Genomic DNA, 27,009 nt, shown 5'->3' on the forward strand with positions numbered 1-27,009 from the left:
TGCCCGGCCCCTGGCAGCCGCTACGGCCCTCACCAGCTCTCGAAAATGAAGTCGAGGGGAAGAATTAAAGGCAGGCCTTCTGCGGGTTCAGGCACGTTTGGTCTGTGGATGAGCAGGGAAATAAATGCCGACACTCCACGGTGTTCACACGGCCGAAGGAAACTAGGGGTAGGAGGTCTGGCCGGGAGGGGAAGGTGGGGAGCAGAGGCTGAGGGCATAGCCCTTCTTCACGGAGGATTTCAGGTGCCGAGCGCTCGGGAACGCCTGACGCCCTAAAAACGTTCATGCGCCAACAGCTGTGTAAAGGGACTTGCTTAAGGTCACGCATAATCACTGGTGGATTTAAGCACAGAACTCGTAAATCTGGACTTCCCGGTTATTTTAGTAACTGTTAAGGACTAGGGCTGGGCTGGCCACTAAATGCTGACAGATGCTCCCTAACTCCTCTCCCTCCCCAAAGCGGAAGGGAAAGGGAATAAGGCAGAGAGACTTACAGATTGGGAAGGAAAATCACCAAACAGAATTGCTTCTGTTTAGCTCAAACCAGGACAGTAACCAGCTGGAGGAACGAAAGTAGCAACTCCCAGGAAGGCTTTTCAGGGGCTGTTTATCCAGTGCTGTAAACCTAATAAGGATCTAAATCCAAAGATTGGTAATCTCTAAGAAACCCATGCAGCGGTAAACCCGTTTTCGTACGGCTTGAGCCCAGGCTACTTGAGGGGAATTTGACCTGGATAAAAACTCAGACGGGTCCAGCTGTATTTTTATGCTCAATGTGCACCACTGTTAAGTAAACATAACTGATGTTTAAAATCAGGGCTTTGTTGTTGTTATTTCAGTGACAGTATTAATTGTGGGCGGAAGGCAGGACAGATAATGGGAATGACAAGTGGAAATTACCTCAAGTGAAGTACTGGAAAAGTCAAGAGCTGCAAGTGCTCTCAGATCCTCGAGACCTGAAAACTGAAAGAAGGAGAACACAGAGTTGCAGTTGTCATAGTAAACATGATACCAGATGGCTACAGAAAAGCTAAGATAATTCTTCCATTTCTTAGAAATGCTCCATGCTTCAAAAAAGGCAGAGAAAAAATGTAATCCAGGCAAATGCAGGCCTGCTGTTTTCACCTCAAGGGCACTTTAGAAAGACTCTGAAGGATAACCAAAGACCCAGATGTAAGAGAGATCGAATGTGAGCTTATTATTGGCAGTTGATGTCTGCCTTTTTTGAGATGTTCGATATTCTGGGCAAAGTAAATTTTTTATGGCTGATACCGTTTTATGCACTTAAGTGCCTGAAATGGAAATTATTACCAATGCTGGAGTATAGAGTTCAGGAGAATTTCAATGGAGGTAAAGCACAGGGGGAAACAGCATTGAGTAGCATTCAGTGGAAAGTACTAGGCTGAGGCGGATTACTGATGATATCTTGGGGTATTATTCTTGGAACCAATCTTTATTTCGTATTTTCTTGTAATGATTTTGGCAGAAAAACCAGCAAGCTGGTGAGATGAAGATGAAGGAGTTGCTGTTAGAAAGGAATGAGTTAATAAGATTGATATATGGGATCATCACGTGAAAGTGACAGAGGAAGAGAAAGAGGGATTGCAGGGTTACCAAGACAATGCAGTGGCATAAAAACCAAACACTTACCTTAAGTTGTGACAGGGAAGCGTTCATGCCAGCACATTCTCCTATCTCCTTGGGAAACTGCACATGGTTCCAGCTGCGCTTCTGCAATGAGAGGCAGTTGATCTAGCATGTCCAGGGATGATTTGCTAGCACTGTCAAGGAAGAAAACAGACTCTTTCAAGAGGTTACCAGAGCATGGCTTGTTTAATGCAGCAGAATGAAAGCTGAGGCAGAGGATATGGTTGCCATCTTCCATAAACCATGGAAAGTGGTGTATGAATTCAAAGGTAATGTTGAATATGAGGACAAAACTCTGTGCAAATACTTTTATACTAGAAAATGAAAGCTAGCACCTAAGAAAGCGTCTCACATTCTAGAACATCCTTCTGGTTGGAGCAGTAAAGGCAAAAAACCCAAACATTTTAGCTCAGAGTGAATCCTGTGACTTAAGGCTGCAACCGCAAAAGAGACTGGACACTATTGCCTGACAACACCCTGCCTGTCCTGACTTCCACCCCTGGGCGCTGTAATGGAAATTTTAAAAAAAAACAAAACAAAACACAAAAACATTTAAACCTCATTCTGTACCTTTTCACAATATCTTTTTCAGGCACTCCTACGTGCCAGGATATGAGTCTAAATAAAAGTCTGTTCAGCCTATCCTGTCTGACTCATTCAGGGCTGCCATGGGCAGCAAAGTTGCTGAACACCTGGAGAACTCAAAAACAATGGGGTGCAGCAGCTCTGACCACCTCTGGAGGAAGATAGGGAAACAATGCTTGTGAGGAACAAGCCTGTTTTAACTAAAATACTATTTCTCTTCTTGTTTCTCCTTTGGGCACCTTCACAAATTTATTTGTCAGAGGAAAGGGATCATTTAAATGGCTTTGGAAGACATTGCAGCATCAATTAGAGCCACTCTAGAGCGAGGTTAAGGGCAGCAGAGAGGTTCTGGAAGTGGGAGCGCTCAAAAGGCAGTGGATACTCCAGGAGCTACCCTTAGAACTGGGTGTGAAACAAGGAAGCCATGTATCAACCTGCAGTCAGGGGTGGAATTCTCTGCTACAAAAAAGGCAACCAGTCATTGTCATTCTTTCCAGCCCTGCCCATTATTTCCCAAGGGACAGGCCACCCTTCCTTCCTCCAAGCATCAGCCAGCACCCTGCTGTGAAAATTGTCCCTCCCAGTTTCTGCGAGGTGTACCAGCTCCTCTGATCCCATCCACTGCTTTTGGATCCATGGCCTCGAGCCTAGCTCTTCATCGAAAGCCGCTCGGCTCTTCTCTCACTAGTGCCCAGGCAGTGAAAGGAGATCATCTTCTCCCCAGAGTAAATGCCCGCTCCACACAGGTGTGCATCAGGACTCACAGCAGGCCGGCTGTCCCAGCACACCGTGCTGCTGGGCAGCAGCTGCCACGCTCCAGGCTACCCGCGGTTTCACACAGTGATCCATACTCGCGTTGTAGTTTGAGACACTGTGAGAGAAAGCCAGAAGGAATGTCATATTTAGCCCAATTTTCAGGGAAGCCCTGAGATGCTTTAGGTAAGGGAACCTCCTAGAAACTGGAAGAGACACAAGGCTAAATAGCCATGCTCTTTTCTGTAGCGTCTTGGGATATTATTCAGGAATACAAAGCATACGGACCTCACTTCTGGATCCCAAATCAACACCACTGCCTCTCACTGAAACGACAGGAGCCACTGCCTGCCTGATAAATGGGCAGTCCCTCACCTGATAGAAGCTTGCTTTCCTTGAAATTGCTGCACAACCACAAACCAGCTTCCACTTGCGTGAACTGATGTCACCACTGCCTAGGCTAACAGTACTGTCCCTTTTTCATTTTCTAGATTTGCATTACTGTGGAAATTTGTGCTTGAGGATATATGCTGTTTCAAGCAATTCTTGGTCCTAACTCTTACCTTATGGCAGTCACTGTCTTGACCATTGAAACCAGCAGTGAATTTGTTAATTATGACAGAGAGCAAGCTTTGAAATACCCATGGATTTCTTAGGCAAAGAGAAACTATGACTAAGTGACCAGAATACACATTCCAAAAGTAATAGGCAAATGTAAATGTATTTCATGAAACTAGTGCTGACCTCAGGTGGTCATACGATTTTTCTCGACTCCTTTGAGTCCTCTGAGAGTACCAACAGACCTGTGGAGGCAAACTCCCTAGACTGACTCTTTTTGATTTTCTACTTATATTTATTCCCTTTTGATTCCTTTATAAAGTATTTTTTGTTGAAGAAGGAGACCAATTTCCTTCCTTTTTTTAAAACCTGTTTTTTCTTGTCCTGCTGCTCTTCATAAAAATAAGGGCTCGGTTTCTGCTAAACAGATTTTTGAAGACATTGAGTTAATGTTTATTGTCTCATGCAATTAGTTTGAAGCAATTTACTTAGAAATAAAAAAAAAGAGAAGGGATGAGTTGAACTTTGGACAGCCTGCTCTGAAAATTTATACTTGACACAGAATTAAGCTGAATTTTGTCTTTCACTTACACTATCACCACTAATAAAGGCTCTGTATAGACTCACTGGTTTCATTTAACTCTTTGCAACTAGATTTCCTTCAAACTTTGATATTCGCATTCCTTACCATTGTCAACAGGTTTCCACAGGAGAAACAGGATGAAGCTTTTAAAGTATTCTGTTAGTGATTACAGAAAGGAGAGAATCTACTTCATCTCCCAGAACAATATCAGCCCTGCAGGAGAAGCTGCAATAAAAACCAGCAACGTCTTATTTATTTAGTGATATCTAGGCCAACAATATAAACAGCTCCCTGGTTATATTCAAGTCGCTGATACAAAAGAAGAAAAAGCAGGTTTCTTTCAGAGCAAAATGGCTCTTTGAAGTTGTGGTTATCACTAAAGTTCTCCTTAATTCCTCAGTGAGCAGAAATTCAATTTCCCCAGAAGTCATCCACAAATACAAACCTTGAATTCTAAAGACCCAATCTGAGCATTTAATGCACACTCCTCCTTTAAAGCCCGCAACCTCTCAAAAGCAGTCCCTCATCATTTTTCCGTGTTTCTATATTTTTAAGCTTATGTTACTAATTTCACACTGAAATTTCCTGCAGTTTGTAGTTGACTGACCCTTCATGAAAGGCCCTAAAATCCACCCTGTGGTTACAGCGTTGGCAGGACCTCCGGGGTCTGAACACTACACACCTCCATTCAGGTTCGGGCGTTTTTCTTGCCTTCTCTAGGGCACTTACAGTGTCACTTTCAAACTAGTCTTTGGTTTTCATCATCTGTTGCACCAGCTATGTCTGACAGGGTTTGAACGTTTAAGTTCTTCCCTCGAGAAGTGCTGCGTGATCAGGCAGATCACGCAAAATGAGGGTACTGCCAGTCTTAACAGTAGGAAGAAAGTCTATGAAAGGACAAGTGAAGGCAATTTACGCACAATCCACCTGCGTGTGAAAGCTTCCTTTGATCCTTGATTATCTTATTTTTGGTGATTTCCTAGGGTCTATTCCTCAATGCAGTTTTCCTCAAATGTGCTCATCTAGGGTACTTGCAAAATCACCTGAGTCAGCAAGGACACAGGTAACAACACTTGGACATCTGTGTGAACATGGCCAGCTCTTTCCTTCTCGTGTTCTGGAAAGAGTAGCATTGTAAACCAAAATATATTACTATAGCAACTGCACTAGGAATTACATCAAAACATCTTAAATTACAGATTACAAATTCATCTAATCCTCTTTCACTCAAAAACATTTCCTTGTTTTTTTCCTTGTTGATATTCCCTTCTACCACCTTCTTACCTAACTTACCCATTTTGTCTTCTCTTTGTTGCATGACCATGGTCTCTTGGCTCCTAAGCGTTTTCCATGAGGTTAAAACATCTGTGTTTTTCTAAAGTGCCATGCAGCATGCAACGCAATATCATAGAATCATAGAATGGCCTTGGTTGGAAGGGACCTTAGAGATCATTTAATCCAACCTCCCTGTCATGGGCAGGGATGCCATCTTTCGACTAGACAGTAACAAGAATATTGATGAGTAAAATGTATTTTTATAAGTGGTTGGAAACAGGCATTTCAAAGCTCCTCTACTTTCTCACAGCAGCTAAAAAAATTAACGTTGAGTAGGTGTATTGCATATACAAGCAAAGTACAATTCAATTTAGGATAAAACAGATGCCACATTGAAACATGTTTTCTATGGGCCTGGATCTCTATTTAATATTAAATAAATAGACTGAATATTGGTTTAACATTAATACTTCAACTAATAAAGGAATACATAGTGAATATTCATTAACTGGGATTTTGCATTTTTTTTACCATGCATGTATTTCCTGTAAGATGTTAATGCATAGCCTGAAAATAACTAGGAAAAAAACCCCAAAACCCACTCAAAGTACCATCACTGTAAAATCAAAGGAAAAAGTGAAGAAAAAGAACTTCCCAAATACAACAAACAACTCACGTGGACCGAACTGCCAAAATTCCCAGTGCGAACAGTGGAACTGTTGAAACTGCTTTTTGAAGGGAAGTCAAAAGAGATTTTATATCCCAACTGTTCAGCAGCTACGTAATGATGTCTCTCAGCTCCCACTGTAAGCAGAAGAGGTGCAGTGAGGCCGGCTGCTGGATCTGCTGCATTTTCCTTGACTCGTTGTGGAGGGCTACAGCATCCTGACCATTAGGATCACTAGGATGAAGCAGCTGCCTACACCTGCTCCATTTCTCCACTGCGAACATGTTAGATACGTGCATAAAAGGGAATACAAAAAGAGGGGAACTGTTGTACAGAAACCACGTCGTGGCGAGATGCAGTAGCAGCTAGAGCCTGAGCTACATGACTTGCAAAAAGCAGAGCCAAGAAGTAATTACCTGGCTCTTTCCAGAAAAGCATTGAGGGAAACGACTGTGCCATCACGTATATTAAGTACAATTTATGTGTTCCAGAAAAATTACTTTAGAGAAAGCACATGGAGTTTTAAAAAATTTACTGGCAATCACTGTCACGCCTTGTCTCCTGTAAACCAAGATAATTTTGCTGCCCCTGTTGAACAGAAAAAGAGATTTGAACAATAAAGCTACAGAGAATAGCAACTTTCCATGCAGATGTTCAGCTATTGCAGTCCAGCACCAAGGAGTAAATCATGTAAGCAGTAGGTAAGTCTGAGAACAATTTATAGGACTGACAGCTTGCAAAGATTTTGGGGAATCGGATGAGATACCTGTGATGGAGCCATGAGAAATCACATTGCTAGAGAGAAGCAATAGGTTTCTAGGCAGCATTAGAGTTGGCCACTGTTGTTTGTAGCCTTTGATACGTTGAGAAATGAGCACATTCCATGGAAAAGCCACATCTGGAAATTAAAAGATGAATCCATTTAGGCCAGTCTGAGTAACGAAGAGGGAAATTGGGGGTGATTGCTATTATCATCCTCATCCACATACCGCCCTTCCTAAAGAAATACTTGGGAAAAGCAAATGTCTTCCGCATCATCCAATTCCTACTTTGGTTTCTTCTGTCAGAGTGGTATTATTCTGTCCTGACCTCAGAAGTGATACAAACAATAGTCTGGGGGTTTTTTTGTGTTTGATTGGTTGGGTTTTTCCAGAAATGAGTCCATGTTCTTAATTTGGTAGCTTTTTTTCTTAGTGTTTTAACACATAAAGTCTTGTGGTTAAGAGCACTAAGCCTTGGATGATGAAAAAGAAATAAGTAAGTCACTTTTGTGACTTCAAATTTTATCCCAAGACACTCAGAGGAAGGAAGAAATGGATTTTCATTTACTTTTTCTAAAATTCTGAAATTCTACCATTTAGATCCACTAGACACAGACACCATCTTAACAACATATGCAAAAGTTAATCTACAAGTACTGTTACTGTGCAGTTTGGATTTTCATGTTGGGAAGCTCTCTAGAGGAGAAAAAAATCCCCAAACTTTCCAAGAATGATCACTTAAGGGGAAAAAAAAAATCAAAATCTTGTTTGGAAGTCTTAGAATGTAAACAGCCTGTCCCTTGCAAGTAAGGGAAAACTTTGAAGACCCTCAAGGCAGAAGTCTAACAGGCATCTCTAACTCATTTGATTTCATGCCTTGTACTCTCTAGGGCGTATGTGCTTGGTCAAGGTCACCTTTCTCTTGCTTAAGAAGTATCTAGAGGCATTTGTGCTCTTGTTCAAATAGTTTTGCTTAAAAAAAGCTTCAAAATATAGCCTCTTCCTTTGGATCTCTGCATTTAGTTGTATGTTATGTTTTTGCAACAAGGGAAAAAAGGAGATAGGGTTATCAAGTCCTTTTGCCTCTCAATATAGTGCAGAAAAAAAACGCCTTTATAAATACAACACGGGTGCTGACTGGCTCGTGCCTACTTACTCTAATGAGCTTAAAATCTTAGTTGTAGGAGACATCTGTCAAGACAGAAGCGAGGCACACAAGTCCTCTTAATCCATTAGCTCTAAATCCAGCAGAGCTTTCACACTCCTTTTTTGAATCAAAGAAGAAAACCTGAGTTGGAATATACAATGGGACAGTGCACGACTTCAGGATCAGATCCTGGGCAGTGAGCACATGAGATTTTGAGGCAAACAACAGTGAAAGCTGACAGCAAAACTGGGATCGTGATGGAAAACTCATGAGAATCAGGCCAGTCTGCAGTTCGGGATGAAACAGTGAGTTCCATTCTTTTTTGTGTTTCCATAGTCGATCTGGATTTTTAATCAAAAATAAAGCCAAAGATAGAGAAAGGATGGGCTGCACACCTTCTCACAGTGAGATTGCCAATACTCTTGCAAGAAGTGGTTTTAAGGCTTTGAATAAACCCAAAAGTGTTTTGCCTATTGATGCAGGAGATACAGGAATCCCTCTGCTAGTTAAAGGTTCATCTTGCTACACTATTGATGAACTCGACCAACATGGGATCCAGAGAAAAGACTACCTGGGAGAAAAAGAGGGTAAACTGTCAGAGCAGGATGAAAATGATAATTTGCAGTTATCTTCCAAGGCTCATTCAGATCCCCAGATTTCCAGGGAAGACCAGAAAATTGAGAGGACAGCCACAGATGCTGAAATTGTTATGTCTGAACTGATCGAGTCTCAAAGACACATCACTGAGTCCATACAAATCAGGAAGCAAAGTTCCTGTGAATCAGAAGCATCAGCTTTCACTTGGGATGACAAGAATGAAAACAATGCAAAGCAAAACCCGAAGAAAGGAAAGAAGCAAAAAAATCATAAGCAGCCAAAGCAAGGTCGACCTAGCAAAACTAAAGAAAAGTCCATTTTGGCCCCGTGCGAGACAGAGAAGAAGGTAGATTTCCCAGAACTGCTTGTTAAGGCTCATCAGAGTGCATACGCTTACTTAAATCCCAACCTCTCCAAGTATGAAACTATACTTCACATGGCCAACCAAGCTACCCAAACTCAGCTCTTCCTACAGCAGATGGTAAGCTTTCTCGTGCTTCGCTTTGATGAGATCAATCAGCTCTTGGAAGAAGTTGCCAATGACGGGGAAACTCTTCTCAAAGACATAGGAAGGAATCTGGCATGGCCAGCAGAAAAAGGTGATTTGCAGGAGCACCCCGATCTTCTGCAACAACTACTGCAGTACACGGTAAATAAAATGCAGCTGGTGAGCGGGATGCTGGCCTCCATCACCTCTGACGCCCTGCAGGAGACATGCAGCTACCTGCACTCTGCTGCAAGCAACTTGGAAGGAAAACTGAAAGCAAAGCAAAGCTTTGATGAGCACCTGCTACTGACAGTAAAGCTGCTTGAAGCCTCAGCGGTGGGGTCCTCTCAGTCCCACGGTGATGACAGGACTCTCTACTCTGAGGACAGTGGTATTGGTGTGGACAATGAATCCCTCAAAGAGTTCAGTGGTCTCGGCCAACACGGAGGGCAAGCAAGCTGTGATTCCTGTGTGCATGGACATCTAACCCAAAAGCATGCCAGAACAGTGGAGCAAGGGCGTGATGGCACGGTACCACCAGGCACAGCTGCATCCCATGACTGTGCACTTGAAAAGCATTTTAAAGATATATTTTATTCATCCGTGCAGAGTAAAGAAGCGACTTCTTGTCAAGGTGGAGTACCAGAAGGCATTTCAGCCATGCCCCAGTATGCAAGCTTGAGAAAAAGCCATTCCTATAACTCCTTCCAGTCTGACTCTACTCAGGAAGGTGAACATTTCAAAATTGGTGAATCAATAGATTTTCCTTCTGATGATGAAGGGAGCACCCTAGAGGAGGATGATGACAACGTAAGTTTATCAGAAATGGGGAAGGATGCTCTGCCGAGAAGACCCCTGTCTTCACCTGCGGTCACTGACAACAGGCACAGGCAGTCTCTCAAGAGGACAGAGAATGCAGAGACAGAGGAAATTATTCTGAAGATGAAAGATGCCATCAGTGAAAAAATCAAGTTTGTTCCAGCTAAATCCGGGCGTAAAGAATGGGTAGAGGATGAGAGTGGAAGAGCAGGTCTAACAACAAGGCCCAGTACAGCAACGGGCAGCCAAAAAAGCTTTGGGAAACAACAACGGTCCAGGTCAGAGGAGTCCCTCAGAAGCCAGGCAGAGGACCCGACTCTCCTAGAGCTTCAGAGAACTCAAAAAGACCTCAACAGAAGGCTGGAAATGTTTTATGGAAAGAAAGATAACAACTTGGAGCCTTGGAAATCAAGAGCAGCACCTTATTTGCAGGATGAACAAATTACGTCTAGATCCTCTAGCAAACTGAAGGCATGCCTCTCAGAAAATTTCAGCATCCTGCCTAACCAGGATAAAGTCCCATTGTTCATGGTTGATCAAAATCCTCCCCATCAGCTGGATGAAAAAAGAGGCAGAAAATCTTTAAGAGCTGCTGTGCCCACCACAGAAACCTCAGGAGGCAAAGAAAAGGAGCCTACTGAAGCACAAATGCTCAGTGGCAGCAGCTGTGTCCCACGACAGTCTGTCAAAAAGCTTATTGAAACATTCAGTCCTACTGATGATCTTGTAAAAGCTGTACCTATAAGATCTTTAGGACCAATAAAGTGCATCAGAAAATTTGGACTTCCAGTCATCCCACCCACCATTCCCTTTCAGAGAGGCCTGGCACCTTTAAATCTTAAGCATCGTATTTCACCGGTAGAAGACACAAACCTTTCAAACACCAATGGAGTTTCTTCCAGCTTTCCAAATGCCTTTCCTCCTGCACCAGCTGCAGAATTAAGCAAGAAGGACACAAAAGAAGAGACTGATGAAGACATTGAGAACCTGCCACCACCACCACCTGAAATGTTAATGGACAGTTCTTTTGATTTATCTGGGCCTGAAGAAACTGCACGGATAGAAGGAAACTCTTCAGAAGATGCCAAAAAACCTGCCAAAACAGAATTTCATGCCACTAAGAGATCACAAGTTTCCCCAAAAATGAAAGCCTCCCTTCAGTCCATTGACTTATTGCCAAGTAAAAATATCAGCGGCCCCAGTGTGATTGCTAGTAAAGGTCTAAGGAATACCAGAGCAGGGGACGAGAAACTGCAGAGATACCCTCTGGAGCTGAACCCTACCAATGTGCACATCCCTAGCCAGGAGGAGATATTGGCAACCCAGAGAAAGGAGGCTGCGGATTTGTACAGGCAAACCCATAAAATTATTCCTCTTCAAAATCCCAGTGGGGTTTCAAAACCACACAGCAACAGCTCAGAGGGCAAAGAATCCAACTCACCTACGACTTCAGTGCAGTACCAGAAGCACGGTTCTCCCAATTCACTCAGGAGAAATGAAAAAGGCTCAGCATTTGCCAGGAGGGTCTCCCCAACAAGAACTCCTCCTTCTTCTCCACCAACTGAGAAACGGCTTTTCAGCCCTCCAGCACACCACAGACACTTTCTGCAGGCTTTTAGCAGCCCACAGCCGAGCTCACCCACCATGCAGAGGAAACCCAGTCCCCCCTCTAGCCCTAGGGTGCCCAGCCCACCCCCACAGAAGAAGATGCCCTCTCCGCCACCCCAGCGAAAACCATTCAGCCCTCCTGCAGGGCACAGGCAAAGCTCACCAACACCACACCGGCCGATGGGCTCCCCAACCTACCGCCGAGATGCAAGCCCGCCTCTATTCTCCACCACCCCCTCCCCACCAGCCTCACCATCCCGTTCATACAAGGTGTCAAGAGCTGGGCTGGATGTTGGAGATGAGCACCAGCTCTCCTCCTCCAAGAGGGGTAGCAATATCCGGTCAATATTTTGCCCGGTCACTTCTTCCTTATTCGAAGCCAGACCTCCACTGGCACCCACCAAAGTTGCTGCAGAGGTGACCAGCCAGCCTGAAGTTCCATCGCTTTCCCAAAAGAGCAGTCAGCTTTTCCGGCAGCATGGAGACCGGACCAGAAAGCTGTCCCTAAGTGCTACCAATCCTCAGCCATTTGTGAGGAGAAGTTTCTCTGACCGCCGACCAGGGGTCCAGCTTCATTTTCCAGCTCCCGTATCAGCTGGCAGCGAACCCGCGCTTAACCAGGCAAGGTAAGAAACTTTCCATTTTACATCAAAGAAGAGCAAGTATAGCACTGTGTTGGCTTTCTAAACTCCTGATGGGAATTTAGTATCATTAAGAGATTTCGCAGGAATGTGCCCTGTTCATGTGCAGAATAGATGGCTGGGGAAAGATAACATTGTAGTAGGGATAGATGATTGTTGTAGGCTCTTCTCTTCTCTTCTCTTCTCTTCTCTTCTCTTCTCTTCTCTTCTCTTCTCTTCTCTTCTCTTCTCTTCTCTTCTCTTCTCTTCTCTTCTCTTCTCTTCTCTTCTCTTCTCTTCTCTTCTCTTCTCTTCTCTTCTCTTCTCTTCTCTTCTCTTCTCTTCTCTTCTCTTCTCTTCTCTTCTCTTCTCTTCTCTTCTCTTCTCTTCTCTTCTCTTCTCTTCTCTTCTCTTCTCTTCTCTTCTCTTCTCTTCTCTTCTCTTCCTCTCCTCTCCTCTCCTCTCCTCTCCTCTCCTCTCCTCTCTTGTCTTGCCCCAGATTTCAGCAGACTGCCAGTCTGAGGAAAAGGAAGTGTTAATTTTCTGTGGCTTGCTCAAGACAAACACTTAAACATCTGCTGTGACAGCCACCTCAGGGAAAATTCAGTGATGGTGTCATGGCACAGAGCTGCCCTTATTTGCATGAGGACTAAGGACATCCACATTTAATTCTTAAAAGTACTGAAGTAACCCTCAGGTTATAAACATCTTTAAATAACCATGAGCAGTTAGGCTTGGACCAAGAGGAAGGGTATCATTATTATCATCAGCCTCTAAGCCAGTAAATTGTTCAGCTGAAAACTGTATTAGAATGTTTCAGATCAGCTGGCAAGAATGACGGACAGATAATGTGTAGGCAAGGATCTATATGGACATAATTATAGCTTGACATTTTGAGCTTCTTGTATAGGCTTTCAGATTGAAGCACGTTTTCCAAATCTGATGGGTCCACAGCCCAAAGCCCAGTTTTCAAAGTGGAAAAACCTCCCATGGCTACTGGAGCTCTGAAAAAGTCAGTTTAATGAAATTGAAGCATCAACACACACACCAGTTCCATATTTGCAACCACTGGTGGCCATTTTTAAAAAAAATGAGCTTAGGTTTAAATTTTCTCCACCACTTAAATAAATAAATCAATCATAAAACCAGCTACAAACCAGAAATGAGTATTTGTGAATACTCCAAGATCACTGTAACAGCCTGGAAGCACAAAGTGTTGTTATTCTAGTTTCTTAGCATCTTAGGATGTTTAAGTCCATTAAGCTCTAAGCTACGCAAGAGGATTAAGACCCTTCTCAGGTTACCTTTCCTCATGTGAGGCGTATTTTTACTCTTGCCACAGGAGCAGCTGAAATCACATGAATCATGCTCAGGGGTAGGAGTTGCAAGACCAACTCTAACAGGAGAAAAAAAATGTGGTTTTAAGTGCAGAAGCAGTCAGCGCGTGGCAAGTACAGGGACAGTCCCAATACCGCAATCAGGTGTCCAGGTGTTCTCACCCCAAAGACAGAATAAGGACCAAGTTTCTCACACTGACTCTAGAAGGACACACTGAACAAAATGTGTAAAAAACACTGGGAAATGCAAACCTTTTGCATTCCCAGTTCTAATATTGCATTATGTTCTGATGTTTTAAGATTTCCTAAAAGTCTTGTATGTTGTTGCTGTTTTTTCTGTTGTTGTTATGTCCTATGCAAAGGCAGTGCCGGCTAGCAGAAATAAATGTTTTCAAAGAGGCTTTATGTCAAACCTTGCAAGACAAAAGCCCTGTCAGTTTTATGGACCAATTTCAAAAGCAGTCTATTATAAATTGCCAGCTAATTTATGCTTCAATAGCATGTATTATCTTTCTGGTTTAGTCTGTCAGAGCACAGAGAGTAATATGAAAAACCCACTGTAAATAAAATCATCCTTTTCATGAAAAAAATCATATATCCTAGTGTTATGATATACAACATGAAATATATCCTGAGCCAAATTCAACTTTCCACTTATACGAGTGGTCATCAAAAACAATATTGCTGAGTTAGTCCAAATTTATAAGCAAAAGGGAAATTTAGCCCATTAATTACTACATGCACTAATTTAAGATGCAGTACACTACTGTGTGTTTTCTTATGCTTAAAATAAGCTGCCTGTCGTCAACTTTTATAGACCTTGCACTGAATGGCCTGACACAAATATCACAGCAAATGTGCCGACAGGCAGAAAAGGACCATCGTAGGAATCAGCACTTGGCAAAAGCTCTGAGAGCTCCTCTTGGAGCTGCTGGTTGCCTCCTCTTGCTTAGGATTTGGAGCAGTTGCCACAGCTGAGAGCACCCCATGCCCACGCACGGATGCTGACCCCTGCTCTTATAGAAGATGCCATAGAAGACAAACCACCACACTCTGATCCATCTTTCTCCTTCAAGTTCGTTAAGCATCCAGGGCTTCCTCTGCTTTGCACTTCATTCAGCTGATAGAGGGAAATAACAAGATGTCTCCCTAAACCAGATGTTGTGTACCTAAACCTCTTCATTCTGGCCACGTTTGCATCTGGTCTCAAATTCATGATCTATTCCCATCCAGCTGTCAGTCTCCTTTCCTTTATTCCTTCCTTTGTTCTACCTCTCCTGTCCAAATATAAAATGCCTTTCTTTCTTTTTCCTGTGTGCGGTGTTTGTGTGTCAGGATCAACTTCAAACAGTTGCCGTAGGAGGGAGGGGAGACAGAGTCCAACTTGCAAAAGCAACACTTTTATAGATAAAGCATTTTGAAAATCAGTGAGTTTAGTCAGTTTCTCCCATGCTTCCAAACTCCGGGATATATCCCTCCAGTTTTTCCATGCCCAGTTAAAATATCCATTTCCTAAGAAGCAGATTGCTAAAAAAAATCTAGCAGAAGCTCCTACAAGCAATGTGTTTCTCATCAGGCAGCTGAGTCCCCTCTCCTACCCACCTCATTCTAGAAGAAACACAAAAAAAAAAAAAAAGAAAAAAAAAGGCGACTTCTATCTCATTTTGCCGGCTAGCATTGCCAAGTGTTAAATGTCATCTCCTGCACACTCATTGCTCCCCCAGAAGGCAAATAGTGCTCCTCTCCCAAGCATGTCTCCTGCCTATCCCATATTCTAAGGAATATCAAGACTTAAAACATTGTTAGCCCTAACGAGGCTTTTGTGTTTAGTCTTAGGGTACCTGGACAAGACTTTGCGTTTCAGGTTTCACTGCTCAAGTCAGTATGACTGGTTCCCGTTTAGACAGCCTGCAGATGGGCAGACTGAGGTAACTCTGCTGGTTTCTAAGTTTGGTCATTTGATGACAACCAGCGGTTATTGGCCTCTTATCAAGGCATAATATGTACAATTGCTCTGCTCATAGAAATCCTGTTAATCTGTAATAGGATTTCTGTGTATGCAGTTAAATGAAATAATATTTCATCGAGACTGCTAATCTCCCAAGAGGTAAAGGCAGAGATAGAAGATTAAATGCCATTGCTTTCAGGTATTTATCAAAGAAGGCTTGGGAATGGATTGGGTTGTCTGAATCAGGCCCCAAATGAGTAGCTGAAGTGAAACCTTCTGCAACTGGGGAATATTTGAACCTGAATTAGTTTCATGACTGGTCATGTATCACAAACCTCTTTATTCAGCAGTTCAAATCATTAACGTCCTAGCAGTCAGGAAAGGAACATAACAGCTTGTCTGTAGTTGAAAGCTAATTCATTTTAGCAGTTTATGTACTTAAAATACAGAAATGGTTCCCAGATAACCCTGGAATATTTCTCTACATTGAGCTTAAACCACTTTAATTAGTTACAGCAACACAGGGCACATTTCAGCACAAAGGCCCTGAAGCACAGCAGCGTGAGATATTCATGCCTAGCTCCACTGTTATAATCAATCTTGATTCATAAAGTCCCTATGCCCCTAGATATTGCCAATGCAAAGCCAGGAACATCATTTATGTTTTCTGTGTCTCAGTTCTCCTGTCTCCAGAGCGGCAGATTTATGCCACCGGAATATCCATCCCACAGCATGTTGACATACTCAGGAATCACTGTTACCACGCTAAGCAGATGTGTAACAGAGGTAAGACCTTTCCTCCAGAGGAGTCTGGAACAAGACTTCTCACTCAAGTCTGTCTCTGTCTGCAAGTGAACCCAGATCCACGCTTATGTCCTGTAAAAACCTACAAAATGTTTGCTTCCCAAGAGAGTTTGGGAAGGGGACAGTACTGTGCAGTTGGCATCACAAGGATAAAATCTGGATGGTGCATGTGAAGAGTGTGTATACAGGAGGAGTCAGGGAATGACATAGTATTGTGCAGTATTTGTGCTTCATGGATTAAAGTGGTCTAATCAACACCACTTTAAAAAGTCATGATTCATTAACCTCTTAACCTGAGCATCTTTCCTTCTGCAGCTTGGACGAGAACCCTAGAAAAGCCGGTGACTCTTGGAACAGCCCTCGCGTTCCTGAAATCAAAGAGTCCAACAGATCTGCTTCCCACCCCGAGCTCTACATCGTGGGCCAGGGGCTGCAGAGGGACTGAAAGCAGAAGGACCCACGAACGCAGAGGCTTCATCAGAGTATGAAGGAAGCAGCCTTACCCGAGCTTCCAAAATGTGGCTCCAGTTTTTCTCACATCGTGATGGCTTTGCATCTGGGCAAAACAAACTAACAGGATATGAGCAGAGTGGTAGCCCGCTGCTTCTCCTTTGGATTGTGTTACGTGGTTTAACTCAAAGATCTACATTAAGCTTATTTAGGAAGAAGTTCTTTGCTATGAGGGTAGTGAGATACTGGAGCAGGTTGCCCGAGGAAATTGGGAGTACCCCCTCCCTGGAAGTGTTCCAGGCCAGGCTGGATGGGGCTTTGAGCAACCTGGTCTAGTGGGAGGGGTCCCTGCCCATAGCAGAGGGGTGGAACTAGATGATCTTTAAGGTCCCTTCTGACCCAAACTATTCTACGATTCTATGATTAAGCAAAAAAAATGCTTTGCAGCTGGGCAAGTCTGAGCCAAATTGGTTTGATAAAGACAGGAACTGCAGCCAAGTCCTTTATTTCACTGTTTAGATAAAGGAGTTCAAAAAGTACCAGAAATTATCATTAATTGATGTGTTATATATTCAGGAGGCATCACAGTTTTGGTTATGCAAAAAGTGCCATTTCCAGGGGGGAGGTAAAATCCTCAACTAATTGAGTTTTGTTGCAAAAACGTCAATAGCTTCATCAAAGCCACATCTTTACGCTAGGTATTTATCAACATGCAGAGAGAGAATAAGGTCAAATACAAGTTAAAACAAAATAAACCCTTTTAAAGGAATAAAATTAGGGATTTTATTCCATCAAAAAGGCTTTGATCTTCTAAATCACCTTTGATTATCACATAATCTCATCACCTCTAGTTTCCAGGAAACAAGGCTTAATCCTGATTAGACTGGTTTTGTAATAGCCCAATCAAACAACATTATAAATCCTGAGGCACTTGAGGACATGTTAGGCTTTTTTTTTTGTAAAATAAGAGAATGTTACCATAGAGAATCCCGTTCTCACTGAAACAGGGTTATATTTTTTTCTGATTTATGCAGTTTGAGGGTATTTATTGTTATTTCACTGAAGAGTCTAGACAGATTCATGTTAATTAAAACACATATTATTTACAGTCAATTAAATCTAGGTTTTTTACAGCAACCACTGGAATACAGTTTCAGAATTTACTGGATCTTGGTCACCTAACTGATTTATCATGACAATTAAGATGCAACTTTTAACTAATGTAATTTTAATTAATTTAATTTGACTTGTTTTCGTATCCAACTATAGTACAGGATGACATCCAGAAAAAAAAAGCCATTGTAATCCTGTTTTGATAGGAATGGTTTTAATTTTTCCTGCCATTTTCATGATGATGTTATCTGAGCACTTCACCTTCACACAGAATTTTTAACCCTTTCTGCCCTCATGGTGGGAACTGAGGCTCATTGTATGCTGTAGAAGGAACCCCTTTGGATACTGAACTCCTGAGGTTTAGTCTAGTGCCTTAATCACAACCATCCTTCAGTAAGTTCAGTGCCATTTTATGCCACAGACACAAGGAAACCTTAATTGCTATAAGGTGGGGGTTTGAATATAAAGAAGTAACTCAGTGTGAATAGATGCTTTGGATTGTCAAGGGTTTGTGAGCTTGAGGTGACAAAGCAGCCATACCCAGAGAGAATAGCAAAGAGATGTCAACAGGTCCACCTTGTAATCACAGCCCTGTCAAGGTTGGAAAATCACCAAGGAGATACTGCAAAGTCCATTGGCAAGGCAAACTCTGCAGGCCAGTCTTCCCCCTCATCATAAGCATAGTTCTCTCCCAGCTGCATAGAACTGTAACTTCATTTTGGGGTTTATCTGTTCTACTATAACCACCCAGAGTAGAAACAATCCAGAAATGTGAGAACAGAAAACTGGCACTTTGCATGCCTCAGTGTAGCTCTGAAGACGAAAACATTAACAGAAGAGCTTCTGCTCGGCTACTACAATCATGTTATCTCTTTATGGTTTCATGCTGAAATTTCCCAGCATCCGTGATGGGTGGTAAGACAAAGTATTTATTTATACCCCTCAAGCACCAAATTCTGCATGCAAGAGTTACAGCAGCACTTCACTTGAGCACTCAAGCCAGAAACCTCCTTACACATGTGCTACCTGGACATAGAGTCAGCCAAAGCATCTTTCAAAAAAAAAAAACCCCAGGCTCCCCTGAAGATGTGGTACATGAGCTGGCATCCTTCCACAGTGTCTCTCCCAGCTTTGCCTAGGGCCGTGGTCTTCAGGAGGCACATTGCAAACACAACCCCACCTAAACGCTGCAGCTGCAAAAGGATTCTACATCTAGCTAATGGATTCTCTTCACTACAGTTACTGGACTCTTAAAAATAAGGTGTTTACCTTTAATTTCTACCACAAGTATGAGATTAAGAGTAAAAAAAAAATCCTACAGCATGCAGGAAATTATAGTTTAGCTCACCACTTTTTTTTAAAAGTACTTTTTTTCTTTTACAGGTTTCTTGGACAACACTTCCCTTCTTCATGAATACAACATTTATGGAACACAATTGTTTTATAAGACTATACTTAACTTTAAGATTTATTTTTTACTGATGTAAATAAATCCAAGCTTTTATATGCAAGCTATGAGTTTGATCTCTCTTACATTCTGTATGCAGCCAGCTTAAATCTTAGCCCAATGTTATGATATTCATTCCTTCCTTAGTGCACTAACTAGTGCCTGTGCTATAAAAAGTCCATTTATTTCCTTCTTTCTCACCCCAGCACAGCTTGTTTTGTATTTTGCTAGCATGTCAATTAACTTAGGATGCCTTTCCATGAAGCAAATACATGTTTTTGTGCTACAAGATCCAATCTGGACGCTGACAGACCAGAGCATAGGCCAGCTGTGCTTCCACCCCTGCACTGATTTAAGCTTGAGCTACCTGGCACTCTGGTACTTAGCTCAGTAGAGCTTCTACATACAACCACAGCCAACTCAAGCACAGGGTAGTTTTGTCCGAGTGTCCAGAGTGCAGCCACTGCGGTGGAGTCTCACTGCAGAGGGGATGAGTTCAGCGTGAAGCAGTATCAGTTTTCCCAGCAGGACTCCACAGGCTGCAAAACCAGCAGCTAACGACTCTGTGCTTGAGCTGCAAATTTTTAACAAGCTGGCATGTGCCCTTGCTCCCAGTGACACAGCTTAAATCTCAAACCTTTAAGGGACTTGTCATTTCATACTCTCAGCATCTGAAGGTGACTAGAACACTAAAGTACTACACACACTCTGGCTGCTTTATTTGACTTCAAGAACTACCTCAGATATTAGCGATACTGATGAGAATGCTATGTAGGTTATTAATAAAAGCAGTATATTACAGTGTTAGCACTGCCACACCTCGTAACATCTGTAGCATTTTGTTACTATTTATGAAATTTTATCATTAAGAAGAATATTCTGAGAAGTTACTCCATTTGCTATAGGAAGGAAATAAACCACAGCACAGAGATAAGTAACCTGTTCTGTCACGTCTCATCAGTAAGGAATTGCCAAAATCTCTTGAAGAGAAATACTTCTAGATTAGCAAATCATTAATCCTTCCACATCAAATACACTCACTGCTATCATGACTACAGCATGTAGAGGTGCGTGTTGCAGGTATGAACTTCAGACTGAGATTCTGATCTTCCTGGGCGAGATCCTGAAGTTTTCCCTGTCCAAGGCAGGAGAGTTGGAACTAGATGATCTTCAAGGTCACTTCTAACCCAAACAATTCTATGATTCTATGATAACGCTTGCAGTATGGATTAAGGGCTCCTTGGGTTGTTCTTGGGTAAAGGTAAGGGTTAATACAGACTCATAACTGTATATTGGATTATCTCAAAATTAGGAGCAAATATCTGAAGTTTGCATTTCTAGTTCACTGCACTTTTTGGATGAATAATGAAAATATGAATGTAAAACTTAAAAAAAAAAAAAAGTGCTGATACAGCCAGCAAGTAGTTAGCAGGACAAGGTGATCAAGACCCAGGACCATTTCCAGGTATATGTCACATATACCTGCCCTGCATTCATCCTGTTCCACCACTGCTAGCACAAAATTATCTACAGCCCTCAGTACCCCTAATTGCTCTCCACTTTACCAACATTCTGAATTTCAAAATCTGGCTTCTTACCTCTCCTCATCACACTCTTTTCTCTTTCACTACTAACATACAACTCCGTGATTGCGGTAAGTAACCCAGTGAGGATTTCTGAAGCCAGACTGTACAGAGTATGCCCTTTATCGAGGTTATTTTAGAGGAGAAGGGGGCAACAAGCCTATCATGCTCCATATGAATCCCTCCTACTGTAATAAAGTTTTCCTTGAGGCATAGATGAAGTGATTATATAGCAATTAAAGAGAATCTGAAAGCTTTCAATGTTACAGACTGCCCTGCATTTAATACTACAACTAGTGAACCATTTGGTCTTTAGTATTCAAATGAGCCAAAGCTGAAGCCTAAGGATGCAAAGACCTGTCATTCACAGAGCAGTAACTGCAGAGCCACAAACAAAGCTTTCCAGGCATTCCAGCAAACACGAAGAGATATGCAGCAAGGCCAAGATGACTCTACAGATAAAACCTAAACCAACAAATTCACAGTCTGCTTGGCTTTTAAATGTGACTCTAAGAAATCAATTTAATGGGGCAATTTCCATCCTACATTCTTACCCCCTTATAACTAACATCAGTTTAGTACCTCTTACATCCAAACTGGAAATTAAACATGCCAGTACAATAAAATGGCTTCTTTTTCTTTTTTTTAAAAAAAAATGTTTGCCTCCACTTTGAAGCTTTATATCTCTTTGCTTGTAAATACAGTTAACATGGACTATCAGGGCACAAGGCAATGCATCTTTCTGGACTTTTTCAAATATTGAGTTTTTTATCAATAACCTGACATCCATACAGATCCTTTCGTCTTTATATTTCAGAGAAAACATGTGTATATATATATGTGCATTATCGTAAGAGACCTGGCATCCAAGCAGGTTTCCATAGCTCAGTTTTTCATGTGGATGAGCCAGGGCACAGGGAGCATCAGAGATGCCCTGCTGTCACACGGTGCTCTGCAGCTGAGCAGCTACTGGGACACAGGGCTCCCGGCAAGCAGTTACCTAGCTCCAGGTCTTAGACAAATTTTGTATCAGTCCACATAGCATATTAACGACAGCTAGTAACAGGGTATCTCCGAGGCACAAAATTAAATAATAAACTAGAAAACACCATGAACAATTAAAAAAAAATCACATTAATTTATTTGGAAAAATTCAGTACTTCAGAACTATTTATCCTACCAGTAGCCAAGAGAGGAAGAAAGCATGTGCTGCATCTCTGAGCTCTGCAAGCCCAGGCAAGTCAATGGTTTTTCCTTTTCCAGGCCCATAGACTTTCCTTGACAGACAAATAGCTAGATTAAGCTTTTCCACAGAAAAAAAACCCCAAACCCAAACACTGGGAACACCACAGCATGAGGAGCACAGCTGGCGTTTAGGTGCTCGATGTATTCCCAGTTTCCCTTGGTTGACCAATGCAGCCTGTCTACCCTCAGGACATGATGAAGCTTGTTGCACCCTCTTCAGAGGCTGTTTACAAACCAGCTAAAATAGAAAAGTACTTCTTCAAATAAACATTCTAATAACTCCTAATAACTCCATTCTAATAACTCCTAATAACTCCATTCTAATTACTCCTTTTACAGGTTTAGTTTAGACTTCTTGCAGTGAAAAGGAGACTAGGACTTGTGTGATATTCTCTGTTCTCTAGGTGATGTTTCCCAGGAGACTGATATCTCCAGAAGTACAAAGCAACAACGCTGGGGCTGACCACCTCCCACCCATCCATTTGGGAGTGACAAGTCAGTCCTGCAAAAATGTAAGCAGAAAACTAGCAAGGGATCCAATTATCTCAAGTTTTATATCCCAAGTTTTCTTTTCCTCCTACATTTGCATGAAACTGAGCCAAGACCCAAGCTATATTTCAGTTTTGTAATCCAAGGACTTACCAGTACTCCAGAGCGTCATCAGGAGGACCATGCATCATCCACATTTGTTAATAACCATATTTGAAGACTAATAAATGACTCTGGTATGAAAGAGCAATGACTTTAAAGAGAGAAAAAAATGGTGTGCAGGTAGCTGTAAACTCTCACTGCCTTTATTATGATGTATTAAAAAGATCTGAGAGAATATTGGGACAGGGAGGGGGGTAAACAGGCATTGTATTTCCCTAATTTTGTCTCCACAGAAACCCCAAAAGGACATATTCACTGTACTGGTAATGGCAACCCTCATAAGCTCACAGAGCGTTCTTCCCTGCAACGTGTTACCCTGCCTAGGCTCCACTAGGCAAGGGTGAGATCCATAGCTAAGCAAACATATGCAGTCACATGAAATAGATTTTTTCCTCCAGAAAGCCTAATTAACACAGCGCACATGCATTTTCTTCTCTAACAACAGAAAACTAGCAACGGTGCAGTTTGCTGTCAAGATGTTACAGTTTGCACTGGGCTGTGAAGTGCTTTTCCCTGAGGCAGAGGAATAATGACAGATACAAATTGGAAGGTTTAAAAGATGATTCAAATAATGAAATAAAACAGTTAAAATAATTTTTTAAAAGGCAACATTGTCAATGATCATGCAGTCCACCAAGAGTCAGAGCTGAACCCAGCAGTGCTGTTCCAGCTACACAGGAGGAATGCATTACGCTGGCAAGAACTGGCCCACGGCACTAAATAATCACATAGCTCTGGGCTGAATGGCACTCAGGCTGGAGTATAAATAGATCTGAGAAACCCTTCTCACCTGTTGTTGGCCTCATGGTCAACTTGTCCTTCTGCAAACAAATTACAAACAACACTACTTGACTGCTGTCCTGGGTAAATATACATGCCTTTTCAAAAGCAATGCATCTTTTCCCAGTGAGATGTTTCCTCTTCTTACATATAAAATTGTGATTGAAGACAGGTATGAGCCAGAAATTACTCAGATGGCAAATGTGCAAGTTTTTGGGATTTGGGCCAAGTTTTCTTTTTTTAGGTCTACTGGAAGCATAGAATACATCTCATTAGAAAGCTTTATTTTATATGGGAGCTTTTGGGGACATTGTCCCCCAAACATAAATGGCACCATTGTAATGTCAAATAATCAACAGCAGGAGCAGACGACGCGAAGAAGCCATGGCAAAAGAGAAAGAGGAGAAGAGAGCCAGTGAGGAAAGGGTATGGCAGGACAGATTTATTCCTTATTGGAACTGCACTGAGAAAGATTACAGGGACAAGAGCAATCTGTAAATTTGGGGGAAAAAAATAGCTTCCTACAGGTGTGAAATGTAAACTACTATGAGTCCTAGGCAGGACCAGAAGAGGGGCATGCTGTTACTAATAGTTTCAAATGGAGTATTAATTGCATGGTCAATGGAGGATGAAAGAGCAGCAGCTGCCAGGCTGCACAGTGAGGTCCCACATTTGCAGAAGTCCAGCCTGCAAGGGCACCTACCAGAGCCACCGGGCTGGTTTAGCCAGAGGGTGGCTGTTCCCTGGAGGCACAGGAGGCTGTCTTGTTTGCACTGGGTGAAATAATGAAAAACAAACAAACAAACAAAATACTTCAGAGTCAAAGCAACAGAGATCCTAGTACTGGCACTTTTATATATTATATATGAAAGTCATCTTCATTAGTATAGCAAATTTTCCTTTTTGAAATAACATATACTACTATTCAAATATTTGCACTGACAGAAACTCTGAGCAGCTTTACAGCCTCATATATTATATATGCTGGCAGTATACACAGAAGAGGTCTGTCGTAGAATCATAAAATGGTTTGGGTTGGAAGAGACATTAAAGATCATCTAGTTCCAACCCTCCTGCCATGGACAGGGACACCTCTCACCAGACCAGATTGCTCAAAGCCCCATCCAACCTGACCTTGAACACTTCCAGGGAGGAGGCATCCACAGCTTCTCTGGGCAACATGTTCCAGAGTCTCACCACCCGCACAGTTTGAAGCCATCACCCCTTGTCCTGTCGTGTATAGATGCGTGCATATAGGTATGCTCGTGTCTGTGGAGCAAGCTGGAGCAGCAGCAGTTGAATCACATGGGAAATGAAATTTCAGGCTGTGCCTGAGAGCCTGGCCTTTACTGCAATGCCAGGTACTGGGCACATACGTACTTTCCAGGACCCAGCATCAGGTAGTGACAAACCTATGCATCCTGCAGTCTTGACCACAGTCTCCAAAGGGAACAGTTTTTACTTTCTGCTCTGAAGTGCAACAGAGGTGAAACAGGCTAAACAGCTGTGATTATCTGCAGCACAGCTACTAGCACAGAGAGAGGCTTTACAAACCCCTTTACCACTGCCAGTTGCATCCAAAAACTATTGGGGTAGCTTTTAAGGATATACAGGGACAGTTTGTTGGCCAAACAAAGTTACTGGGTTTTTCAGCTAAACATACCAAGACAGAGTGGAGGCTTAAAGGTTCAGGTCAAGTCTAATTTTAACTAGAGCAGTTTTGTCACCTCTGCCTCAATCAAAGGCAGTATCACAGTATCAGGATTCAGTGTCAGCTGTCAGAGATTTGGTAGCAATGCAACCACTTTTATTCCCATCATCACTATCTAACAAGGATGAAAATAACCAGCTCAGTGCAGCCCCCTTCCTTCACTTGAGAAAGTGATTCCAGCAGCTGGTTCCCAAGCCCACCTCTAACCTTGGTAAGAGCAAATTCTACCACTATCACTCTATTACACTCCATGACCCATGTCTGCAAAAGCAGCTCCCTTCAGGTGCATTCTATAATTCTCTGCTCCATCTCTCACAGCACCACCATGAGGCAGCACTAACATTATTTAGAACAGGAACCTCCAGCCTCCGCACCATACTCCAGGTTCATCCTTCCCTTCCTTGTCCTCCCTCCCTGGCCAGATCCTGGAGTAGAACACACGCCAAGGCTTCACAGAGATGAGTTCCTGAGCGCTCCCTGCGCTCAGTGGGGAATTAAAAACCAAAAACCACAGCAAAAAAACATTTTATAAGAGTACTAAATAATTTCACCATTTTAGTACTGTACTAAAAACAGTTTCATTAAGAGGAGACCTAATGCTACAACTGTATCTGTCAAGCTGAAGTCCTGTATAACTTCAGGCATACCAAATGATACAGCAAATAAATGTAAGATCCCAAGACCTCTGGCATGGGCAGATGTCCTTGGAGTGCCCTTTGGCCTCCCAGCTTCATACAAAGACCTTGTACCTGTCAAGAATGTGTCAAGGTTCCTGTAACCTTCCACGGGCCCAGTGTGTTTCATGCTGTTATTGTCCTGGTTTTGTCTTCTCCTCAAAACTCCCATTTCTGTTTCTTTCAAAACTCTGCCAGTATCTGTGATCATAGATCAGGCTGCTTTGTTGTTACATCAGACTACAAAGATGCTCCAACATCTGCTGCCTTCAGCCTTTCCTCTCTTCTCTCAAGTTACAACCAACAGGACAAGAGGAAATGACCTCAAGTTACGCCAGGGGAGGTTTAGGTCAGACATTAGGAAAATCTTCTCTACTGAAAGGGTCCTTCAAGACTGGAACAGGCTGCCCAGGGAAGCGGTTGAAATGCCATCCTTGGATGTGTTTAAAAGCCGTCTAGATATGGTGCTCAGGGACGTGGTTTGGAAGTGGGCCTGGCAGAGTTAGATAGTGGTAGGACTTGATAATCTTAAAGGCATTTTCCAACCAAAATGATTCTGATTCTGTGATCATTTTTCAGATTTCCTGAGACAGGGAAACATCAGGACCTGCCAGGAGCAGTCGGCTCTCGCAGAAAGATACTGACAAGACCTGGGCATTCCCAGAGCAACGGTGGGAGAATTGAGAGTGAATTGGTGGAAACTGAACTGTCAGTCACTGAGGGGAGCAGCTCCAGAGCCCACCTGGCCTGCAGTGGAGTGGCAGATCTCAGCGCAGAGGGGCTTTTCCTAAGATTTCCTGAGACAAGGAAACATCAGGGCCATGGAGAGACCCGCCCCGAGCTGGCAGCTTTCAGAAGCCTACATCAAAATATAGCTATGAACTGTAGGGTAAGTCGTGTTCTTCAAGCACTCAGAAGGAAGCCAGTTCCACCCCCACGTTCGCCTCTGCCTCCACCTGTCCCACTCAGACCTTCTCCTTCGCCCACCTGGAGCACACCGACTCTTCACTTGACATTCAGGTCCAAAACGTCGCAGAGGTTTTTCCCCACATGCGGAGGCTGGCGGGCAGCATGCTCCTTCAGGCTGGAGCCCATCACTTGGTAGAGGCTCTGGGCAAGATTGGCGATGGCAGCCCTGACCTTGCCGCTTCGGACGGGC

The 27,009-nt window shown here is 42.8% G+C and overlaps 2 protein-coding genes across 2 annotated transcripts in view; one reads left to right on the forward strand and one right to left on the reverse strand.

Annotated features, from left to right (window-relative positions):
- The first annotated feature begins 8,358 nt into the window (after positions 1 to 8,358).
- On the forward strand, positions 8,359 to 16,641 carry LOC104281057 (chromosome unknown open reading frame, human C2orf71). Its single transcript, XM_009878915.1, has 2 exons — positions 8,359 to 12,113; positions 16,512 to 16,641. The coding sequence occupies exons 1-2, from the start codon at positions 8,359 to 8,361 to the stop codon at positions 16,639 to 16,641; spliced, it is 3,885 nt and encodes a 1,294-aa protein (XP_009877217.1).
- Positions 16,642 to 26,855: 10,214 nt separating this feature from the next.
- The window catches only part of FAM179A (family with sequence similarity 179, member A), a 16,833-nt gene continuing 16,679 nt past the window's right edge, over positions 26,856 to 27,009 (reverse strand). The window contains exon 10 of the mRNA XM_009878916.1: positions 26,856 to 27,009. This exon is cut by the window's right edge and continues 88 nt beyond it. Coding sequence (XP_009877218.1) covers positions 26,856 to 27,009 — 154 coding nt within the window.

Source organism: Apaloderma vittatum, unplaced genomic scaffold (genome assembly GCF_000703405.1).
Source record: "Apaloderma vittatum isolate BGI_N311 unplaced genomic scaffold, ASM70340v1 scaffold6951, whole genome shotgun sequence".
Taxonomy (NCBI): domain Eukaryota; kingdom Metazoa; phylum Chordata; class Aves; order Trogoniformes; family Trogonidae; genus Apaloderma; species Apaloderma vittatum.

Excerpts from the sequence above, each read along its gene's own strand:
- LOC104281057 (XM_009878915.1), top strand. The coding sequence starts at position 8,359 with ATGGGCTGCACACCTTCTCACAGTGAGATTGCCAATACTCTTGCAAGA. Across the intron at positions 12,114-16,511 it reads CCCGCGCTTAACCAGGCAAG|CTTGGACGAGAACCCTAGAA; the intron begins GTAAGAAACTTT and ends TTCCTTCTGCAG.